Source organism: Triticum urartu, chromosome 6A (genome assembly GCF_056163025.1).
Source record: "Triticum urartu cultivar PI428250 chromosome 6A, HENAU_Tu73, whole genome shotgun sequence".
In the NCBI taxonomy this organism is placed as follows: Eukaryota; Viridiplantae; Streptophyta; class Magnoliopsida; order Poales; family Poaceae; genus Triticum; species Triticum urartu.
Window position 1 is genome coordinate 113,147,762 of NC_141878.1, and position 10,791 is coordinate 113,158,552.

At 44.3% G+C, this 10,791-nt stretch overlaps 1 protein-coding gene across 1 annotated transcript; it reads left to right on the top strand.

Moving 5' to 3' along the window:
• The first annotated feature begins 2,670 nt into the window (after positions 1–2,670).
• LOC147964356 (uncharacterized) lies at positions 2,671–3,980 on the top strand. Its single transcript, XM_087530033.1, has one exon. The coding sequence runs from the start codon at positions 2,729–2,731 to the stop codon at positions 3,779–3,781; it is 1,053 nt and encodes a 350-aa protein (XP_087386159.1). The 5' UTR covers positions 2,671–2,728; the 3' UTR covers positions 3,782–3,980.
• Positions 3,981–10,791: the final 6,811 nt, after the last annotated feature.

Consider the following 10,791-nt stretch of genomic DNA (forward strand, 5'->3'; position numbering starts at 1 on the left):
TCATATCGTAGCGGTGCTTAGGCGAAGCCCTGTTCAGGTAGCAACATCATCACGCCATCGTGCTGACGAAGCTCTCCCACGAAGCTCTACTGGATCGTGAGTTCGTGGGACGTCACCGAGCCGAACGTGTGCAGATCGCGGAGGTGCCGTACCTTCGGTGCTGGGATCGGTCGATCGTGAAGACGTATGACTACATCAACCACGTTGTCATAACGCTTCCACGTACGGTCTACGAGGGTACGTAGACAACACTCTTTCCTCTCGTTGCTATGCATCACCATGATCTTGCGTGTGCGTAGGATTTTTTTTGAAATTACTACGTTCCCCAACACCATTGCCATGTCGGTTCTTTACGTGGCTTGCTCTCAAGAATCGGTGTTGGACTTCCGACAGACTCGCCAACTGTGTGCTACCTCATCAGGATGCGTGCCCTTTCTGCGACCAGCAAGAGGAAACAATGAGTCATCTCATGGTGAGCTGCACCCTCTCAAAATAAGTGTGGCACTGGATGAGTGTGGCCACTGATCGGCCGGAGTTGGAGTCTTGCGCCGATGACACCCTCGGATCATGGTGCTTAAGGCAAGAGCAGCGACGAGACCAACGACGGACCATGAGAGCCTTGTGCTTGCTGGGCATGTGGGTGATATGGACGCACCGGAACGATGTCGTCTTTAACAGTGCAAGCCCCTCCGCAGTGCGGGTACTCAGGCGGATCGAGAGGGAAGGAAGGACGTGGAGGCAAGCAGGGCTTTTGAAAGGGGACTTGGATTGAGTGTTTGCGGGACTAGCAGGGGTGGGGTTCGGTGAGTAGTCGACTCATGTAACTCCTCCATGTGGAGGCGGATGTAAGAGCCGTGTAAATACCATTGTATCACTGTGGATGGGAAGTCTTCCCCCTCTTCTTTATAAAATGGTACGCACACTCATGCGTATTTGAGAAAAAAACTTATATTTGTGACAGAGGAAGTAATGAATAAGACACGGGAAGGGGGTAAAACAGAATTAACTATCCTATCTAGTCAGCTTGAATGGGGTAGAGAGCATATGTATAGTAATTTTGAAGAATACTTCATATCGATTAATAGGTTAATTAAGATCATGCCCTAAACAGTACTTCCTCTGTACACTCATGCAAGATGCTTTTAATTTGAACCGTGAACATGTCTTACATGAGTGTCAAAGATAGTATTTTACGAGTGGTTAACAGAAAAATTAATAGCATTTATGAAAACTACACATTTTTCTGATCGAAAACCATGTTTCCTCGATCCAGTATAGCCCAAGTTAGGAATGGGAGAATCGGAGAAACAAATGGTCCTGGGCTTACTCGGCCCCACATAGCCCAAGTTAGGAATGAGAGAGTCGGAGAAACCCTAGTCCTTGGTCCTTCCTTCTGGGACCTCCTATATGGCGCATTTTGCGTTATACAAGAGCATGACGCGAAGGGTCGATGCAACAACCAGGCCATCCCACCGACACAAGCATGCGAGGGTTCGAACCCGTGACCTCGCACAGCTCACGATTCGGCTACGTGCTGCTAACCACTTGACCAGATGGAGTTCATGATCATGGTAGGCGCGAAACTATGTATAGAACACAGAACTAGGTTGAGATTCGAAAACATTTTTGAAACATTTCTAGAAATTTCTAAACACTTTCAAAATGCCGGAATATATATATCCAAAAAACAATAAGATTTTCAATCTGTTTTTCTTTTAAAAAACATGAAGAATTTTGAAAACATGTGCAACTTTTGCAACCAAAAAATATTTTTAAAACGTAAACAATTTTCAAAAAATTGAACATTTTATGGAAACACGATCATTTTGAAATTGCTGAATACTTTTTGCGAACACAAACATTTTTATATTTTTGAGCAAAATTTCAAAATAGGAACGTTCTTAAATTCAGAATAAAAATTTAACAGCACAAACATTTTTTTGAAATTGTGAGAAAAAATTGAATAATGTGATTTTTTTTAATAAATGAGCAATTTTGAAATTGTGAACAAAAATTTGAAACTGCGAACATTTTCTGAAATTCATGAACAGTTTTTGAAACACGGTCATTTTTTGAATTGTGAAAACAAGATCCTTTTCTTAAATTCCAAACAATATTTGAAATTTTTGAACAAGTTTGAAAATAAAATTAATCTTGAAATGGAGAAAATAACAAAGAAAAGAAAAAGGGAAAAGGAAATCCGGAAAATGAATAAATAAAAGAATAAAACGGTTTTGGGAACCTTCTGGTTGCTCGCCGTGGTCCAGTGGGCTAGCCCATTTCTCGCGCTCGGGTGGTTCGCCCTGTTCGTGTAGTCGACGTTACATTGCAATGATCGTCGCGACTCACGTAGGGTTTTCCCTTCCTTCCTGCCCACGCGCAGGATTGTATCCGTTCTTCGCCGGTCGTCCCCTCAAAGCCGCCACCACTCCTCTCTTTCCCCAGCGAAATCTCTCTGCAGTCCAGCCTCCGGCCGGCCTCCGTCTTCCTTCCGATCTTCCACGCAGCCGTAGGCTTCCGAAGTAGCACTCCGTATCACAGACCAACAGATCTAAGTTGGCGTCGGAACACTGATTATTGGTACTATTCCTTGACATATACTCGTACATGTGTATGGATGGATGAATTCATGTAGTACGGTTTCGTTTTCTATTTCAGATTTCAGAATCACCTGCCTGCAGCGGTTTTTGTGATCAGTCGGGAGGTCGATTATCTTGGACGCGTCTCAATGAGTTTTCGGAGGTTTGTGTATCTGGCGGCGGCCGATGGCGCCAACCGCACCAACACTCTGCGCCGCATAGACACGTCGTCCTTGTTCCGCCCAAGGCCACCAAGAGGAATCGTGGACAAGCCGCCGGCAATACTGGACGTTCCCTTGCCGGACCCAATCTTGAGCTTCTACCCTCCCCACAAGCCGGAGCTCGACGGCACGATGTGCTTCTTCCTCCTCAAGAACGGGGGAGAGGGCAAGGTGATCGCCGCGGACCACACGGGCCGCTCCGTGCTCTACGATCTCGGCCTGCACGCCATCCGCGCCATGCCCAGCATGAAGGCTCCCAAGTGCATGCCCGTCTCCCTCACCGTCCGGAACCGCCTCTACGTCCTGGACCAGATCCCGTCGCTGCCGGACGGCAGAGAGGTGCAGAGCTTCGAGGTCCTCACCTTCCGCCAGCCCCGCTACGACTACGGCGACTGGCGATGGCGCGCTCTCGAAGTGCCCCCCTACTTATCGGAGCCAACCTCCGGGTCCGGCCCCTCCGGCCACATCCAATCCTGGGCTGTGGTCGCCGGCTCAAACATCTGTATATCCACCGGCGGCGTCGGCAGCTACTCCTTCGACACCAAGAAACGGGTGTGGAGCAAGTCGGGGGACTGGGCGTTGCCGTTCACCGGCCTTGCTGAGTATGTGCCCGAGCACAAGCTTTGGTTCGGCATGTCGTCGTTGGACAGAGGCAGGGCCTTTTGTGCGTCCGACCTCGCTGCCGCCACCGCGGTTGCCCCGCCTGAGGTGCACACAGCGTGGGAGGACGCCACGCCGCCGATTGAAGGAAACCTGGTGGCGTCCTATGCCGTGCACCTCGGCGGAGGAAAGTTCTGCGTCGTCAAGTTTCTCGAAGTTGGCACGTGCGAAAGGTTACTCATGGACTTTGACACCGTGGAGACCATCGTGGTGGTCACCGGCGTAGAGGTGGATAGATGCGGTGGAGTGCTTCATGCGGTACGGCATAAGTCGATGCGTTACAAGCTTACGGACAACCATATCATCCACTGGGTATTTTAAAGAACCATACTGTTGTTGGGATATCCTTACTATGTGGGTTACTACGTGCACTGTGAGCAGATAATCTGTTTTCTGAAATGCTAATTTATTTTGTTATAAATATCTCTGAACAAGGTTTGGAGAACGCAAACATTTCCTGAATTGCAATTTTTTCTAAAAGCCAAAAACTTTCTAAAATGCAATTTTTCTATAGTGCGGACATTTTTAGAAAATATTTGAGCATTAGAAAAACAGCTTCTGAATTTTTCAAACATTTTATAAATTCCAAACAATTTTTAAAAATCTTTTCAAAAATTCTAAGCATTTCAATTTAATGGACATATTTGAAAAAACTAAAGAAAAAGAAGTGGAAGACAAGAAACAAAACAAAAACATATGGTAGGAGCCTTCTAGAAGGCTCTCAAAACCCGGGTGGTGCAGTACGTTTGCTCCTAAATGGGTTGGCCTAATGGAAATCAGAACGTGAGTCTCGCTGTGCTTTTGAGAGACAATTGGATGGAGAGAACGTCTAATAGGAAATTGCCTGTTGAAGGCCACGGAGGTATTTTCATATGGCTCCAATATTCTTTTATGGAAAAGGGAAAATAAAAAACTAAATGAATGATAGAAAACCTGGGGAAATTAAATACATAAAGAAAACCAAAAAGAAACAATGAAAAAGAAAGAAAACCTCTAAAACCCCAAAAACTTTTTAAAAATGGGAAATGAACAAGAAATAATCGCTGAAAAGCAAAGGAACATGCATTGCTAAAAAATCCAGTCAAAGCTCGCCTCAATAAAATCCTTCACAACTTATCCAAAGCTGAGGGCAATCCCCCCCCCCCCCCCCCCCCCGCTATGTACCTAGTTTTACCTCTGGTTGTTTGTACAATCTCATAGTATCTCGCAAATTACAACACTAAAAAGACATGTAGCATTCAAGCTAGGACCGGTATATGTGCATTCAACTTGGCAGCAATTCAACTTCTGGCGGTGGCCATCCTCCTGAGACTGCATCGCAAAGGTGGTTGCTTACATGTCTTGCATGTGGAGGCGGCAGGGCGGCACGAGGCCCGTGTCACCTGGTGCCTCACGTTGTTTGAAGTGGTGCTTGTGAGATTGGGCTTCTCGGGTAAAGTATCAGCTACTCTCATCCTTGGGGTACTCCCGGTGCTCCAAACTCAAAAAACCATTCTTAAATGTAACAAAAAAATTGGAAAAATTTATGAATATTCATAGGGAATGTGACTACAAGCCCTAAAAGTTTCAGGTGCAAACTCGAAATGCATATTGAGAAACAAAAATGTAAAATCTAGCATGAATAGTGTAAGAAAAAAAGACAAAAGCAACATTGACACTATTCACATCTGGATTTCACTTTTTTTTTCTTAATGTGCATTTCGAGTTTGGATCAGAAAATTTTAGGAATTGTAGTCACATTCCTTGTGAACATTCATATTTTTCCGGAATTCTATGTTACATTTAAGAATAATATTTTTGAATTTGGAGCACCGGAAGTACCCCAAGGACGGGAGTACGTGATACTTTCCCGGGCTTCCCGAGGCGCTAAGACATGCAAGCCATGATCTTCATCTGATGCAAGATTTAATGTTGAATCAAGCGTCACTAATTGTTTAGTGTAACGTCCGTGCTGGATCTATTGTACTAGCTAGAACCTATGCTTCTACTTATGAAGTGATCTTTCTTGTGGCTCGTAGTTTGGGTGCCTTGCATTGTGTGGTTTCTTGGCAAAACTGCCATACCGAATGCCACTGACATTTCTTTTTTGTTCATCAATTAGGTTTCTGATCTAAACATGTATGAATAGTATAGCTTTGTACCACTGTGTTTATCATTGATGTTAGCTTTGTTGCAGACATTCACTGAAAGGTCTTGTCGTGTGGATGAAGTCTAGTATTCAGGTGATCAGCCCCACCACCATATGTCCATGTTCTTCTCGTCCTTATGCTGGTGGGGGCCTATCAGCAAGATTGCAACCATGTTTAGAGCATGATCAGCTGGGCAAACAAAAATGACATGGCTACCAGCTCGCGCGTTGTGATTGGCAGTTCGTCATTTCGTCTCGCAGGCGTGACAAGGTTTGAGACCACGGCGCAACCCTTTTGAAGTTCTACCATCAAAGTGCAGCATTTGTCCCAAATTTATGACCTGCCGGCAATATAGCTCCTATGTATTTTCTCACTATGGCACATGATTAGTTTAGTTACCCTAAAAACATCATTAGTTTAGTTTAAAATGATCTAGCTTAATTAAGTCATACTCGCATAATTAGTTTTTTTTTGGGGGGGGGGGGTACTCGCATGATTAGTTTATACTAGTATATAGTTTAACTCAAAGAATCCTGTCGTGCACGCAGAAAGCAACAAAACAAACAATGCGAGAAAAACACTGGCGGGCCCAGCTGCTTCCCTTATCCGGCCCATGATCGCGAAACCCTAACAAGTGTCACACCTAGCCGACACTAGCTATAAAGACCTCCTCCGCTCGGGATTGCCCACTTCGCTCTCGACACTGGTCGACCCTAATGGAAATCAGAACGTGAGTCTCGCTGTGCTTTTGAGAGACAATTGGATGGAGAGAACGTCTAATAGGAAATTGCCTGTTCAAGGCCATGGAGGTCTTTTCATATGGCTCCAATATTCTTTTATGGAAAAGGGAAAATAAAAAACTAAATGAATGATAGAAAACCTAGGGAAATTAAATACATAAAGAAAACCAAAAAGGAACAGTGGAAAAGAAAGAAAACCTCTAAAAACCCAAAAACTTTTTAAAAAATGGGAAATGAACAAGAAATAATCGTTGAAAAGCAAAGGAACATGCATGGCTAAAATATCCAGTCAAAGCTCGTCTCAAAAAAATCCTTCACAACTTGATCCAAAGCTAGGGGCAATGCCCCCTGGGTATGTACCTAGTTTTCACTAGTAGAAAAAGGGTCAAATGTGAAGCACATTAGTGCCAGTTTAAATTTGAGCCGGCACTAATGTGTCCATTAGTGCCGGTTCCAACGGCTAGGCGGGCGGATATCATTAGTACCGGTTCGTGGCAAACCTTTAGCACCGGTTTGTGCCACAAACAGGTACTAAAGTGAGTGGTGGCAGGATGTTGTCAGTCCGGGGCCCCTCCAGCACCTTCAGTAATAGGTCGTATCACGAAACGGTACTAAAGGTCGTCCTACATACACCCTTCGTCCACCCGAGCTCGCTCTGTTCTTCCCCTTCCCCTTCCCCCTGTCCTCTCTGTTCTTTCCCTCTTCCTCTCAAGCTCATCACACATTTTGCCCAAAATTTGTCAAGATTTGAAGGCCCCCATCCATTCAAATGATCACAAAGGTTAGCAACTTTGTCCTTTCATCTCTCATTACTAGATTAGCTCGTGCAATGCTTTATATAGTGATTCATTTTTGAGTTTAGTAATTTGGGAGGAATTATATATATGTGCTAGTATTTCATTTATATGCAATTTGAGGTCAAAAATAACACTTAGTTTGCATATGTAGGTGTGGTTTACTTAGTGCCTTCTAAATCTCCGTCGTAACCACCGTCGATCGCCCGCAACGTCCCGTCGCCGGCACCACCTTGTGGTGAGACTCTTGTTCATGAATGTTTTGTATAAAAATTGATGTTTGTGTGATTTGGATATATAGTTACTCGTATAACTATCTTACCCATACGTTGTTTGTTATACATAGTGCCATGGTTTTGATATCCGTACCGTCGGCCCTCGTCCGGGTTATGATTCGGATGTGGCATATTCTCTTTTTAAACTATTTGTTGCATTTCGTGTTTATGACAAATTATGCCCATCAAGTTGACATAGATATTTGTATGCAGGAGGTAGTTGAACCGGAAATTCCAACCGACCCTATTGTCGAGAGGTTAAATTTAGTTGAAAGAGAAAACGAGGATTTGAAGGAAAAATTGAAAAGAACTGAGGGGGAGAAGATGGAATTGGATTTGCATGTTGTCGATGTCGTCGATGATCACAAGATTAAGATGGAGAAAATGCGCTTGAAGATTAGAAAGATTAGAAAATATGCCATTCATAGTGAGGCTTGGTATTATTATGTTGTTGGATCAATTGTTACCTTAGTTGCGATCTTGATCGCATTTGTTGTTGCATTTAAATTCTTTAGCTAGAGTTATTTGTTTGTTGCATTTAAGTGTTGTATGAACTTTATGTATGAACTTTATGTATTGTATTAATTTGGTGTTTTCGGTGCTGTGTATTGAAGATGAGCCGGCAATGGATGTACGATGACCGATGCTCTCCCGAGTTCATTAATGGCGTGCATACTTTTCTGCTTGCGGCTGAGGCAAACAAGCGGGCGGATGGTTTTATGCCTTGTCCATGTGCTTGAAGGAAATATGCCCTAGAGGCAATAATAATGTTATTATTTTATTTCCTTATATCATTATAAATGTTTATTATTCATGCTAGAATTGTATTATCCGGAAACATAATACTTGTGTGAATACATAGACAAACCAAACGTCACTAGTATGCCTCTACTTGACTAGCTCGTTAATCGAAGATGGTTATGTTTCCTAACCATAGACATGTGTTGTCATTTGATTAATGGGATCACATCATTAGGAGAATGATGTGATTGACATGACCCATTCCATTAGTTTAGCACCCGATCGTTTAGTATGTTGCTATTGCTTTCTTCATGACTTATACATGTTCCTATGACTATGAGATTATGCAACTCCCGTTCACCGGAGGAACACTTTGTGTGCTACCAAACGTCACAACATAACTGGGTGATTATAAAGGAGCTCTACAGGTGTCTCCAAAGGTGAATGTTGGGTTGGCGTATTTCGAGATTAGGATTTGTCACTCCGATTGTCGGAGAGGTATCTCTGGGCCCTCTCGGTAATGCACATCACATAAGCCTTGCAAGCATTACAACTAACGAGTTAGTTGCAAGATGATGTATTACGAAACGAGTAGAGAGACTTGCCAGTAACGAGATTGAACTAGGTATTGAGATACCGACGATCGAATCGCGGGCAAGTAACATACCGATGACAAAGGGAACAACGTATGTTGTTATGCGGTCTGACCGATAAAGATCTTCATAGAATATGTAGGAGCCAATATGAGCATCCAGGTTCCGCTATTGGTTATTGACCGGAGACGTGTCTTGGTCATGTCTACATTGTTCTCAAACCCGTAGGGTCCGCACGCTTAAGGTTTCGATGACAGTTATATTATGAGCTTATGAGTTTTGATGTACCGAAGTTAGTTCGGAGTCCCGGATTTGATCACGGACATGACGAGGAGTCTCGAAATGGTCGAGACATAAAGATTGATATATTGGACGGCTATATTCGGACACCGGAAGTGTTCCGGGCGATTTCGGAGAAAACCGGAGAGCCGGAGGGTTACCGGAACCCCCCGGGAGAAGTAATGGGCCATATGGGCCTTAGTGGAGAGAGAGAGAGAGGGGCAGCCAAAGGTGGGCCGCGCGCCTCCTCCCCCCTGGTCCGAATTGGACTAGGAGAGGGGGGGCGGCGCCCCCCTTTCCTTCTCCCTCCCCACTTCTTTCCCCCTCCTAGTAGGAGTCCTACTCCTACTAGGAGGAGGACTCCTCCTTGGCGCGCCATTGGGGCCGGCCGGCCTCCTCCCCTTGATCCTTTATATACAGGGGCAGGAGGCACCCCTAGACACACAGGTTGATCCACGTGATTGTTGGGGAACGTAGTAATTTCAAAATTTTCCTACGCACACGCAAGATCATGTGATGCATAGCAACGAGAGGGGAGAGTATGATCTACATACCTAGTAGATCGACAACGGAAGCGTTTGGTTGATGTAGTCGTACGTCTTCACGGCCCGACCGATCAAGCACCGAAACTACGGCACCTCCGAGTTTTAGCACACGTTCAGCTCGATGACGATCCCCGGACTCCGATCCAGCAAAGTGTTGAAGGAAATATGCCCTAGAGGAAATAATAAAGTTATTATTTATTTCCTTATAATCATGATAAATGTTTATTATTCATGCTTGAATTGTATTAACCGGAAACATAATACATGTGTGAATACATAGACAAACAAAGTGTCACTAGTATGCCTCTACTTGACTAGCTCGTTAATCAAAGATGGTTATGTTTCCTAACCATGAACAATGAGTTGTTATTTGATTAATGGGATCACATCATTAAGAGAATGATCTAATTGACATGACCCATTCCATTAGCTTAGCACCCGATCGTTTAGTATGTTGCTATTGCTTTCTTCATGACTTATACATGTTCCTATAACTATGAGATTATGCAACTCCCGTTTACCGGAGGAACACTTTGGGTACTACCAAACGTCACAACGTAACTGGGTGATTATAAAGGAGTACTACAGGTGTCTCCAAAGGTACATGTTGGGTTGGCGTATTTCGAGATTAGGTTTTGTCACTCCGATTGTCGGAGAGGTATCTCTGGGCCCTCTCGGTAATGCACATCACATAAGCCTTGCAAGCATTACAACTAATGAGTTAGTTGCGAGATGATGTATTACAGAATGAGTAAAGAGACTTGCCGGTAACGAGATTGAACTAGGTATTGGATACCGACGATCGAATCTCGGGCAAGTAACATACCGATGACAAAGGGAACAACGTATGTTGTTATGCGGTTTGACCGATAAAGATCTTCCTAGAATATGTAGGAGCCAATATGGGCATCCAGGTCGCGCTATTGGTTATTGACCGGAGACGTGTCTCGGTCATGTCTACATTGTTCTCGAACCCGTAGGGTCCGCACGCTTAAGGTTACGATGACAGTTATATTATGAGTTTATGCATTTTGATGTACCGAAGGTTGTTTGGAGTCCTGGATGTGATCACGGACATGGCGAGGAGTCTCGAAATGGCCGAGACGTAAATATTGATATATTGGAAGCCTATGTTTGGATATCGGAAGTGTTCCGGGTGAAATCGGGATTTTACCGGAGTACCGGGAAGGTTACCGGAACCCCCCGGGAACCATATGGGCCTTGATGGGCCTTAG

Bases quoted from the DNA above. Each gene is read 5' to 3' on its own strand.
- LOC147964356 (XM_087530033.1), top strand. From the start codon at position 2,729: ATGAGTTTTCGGAGGTTTGTGTATCTGGCGGCGGCCGATGGCGCCAAC.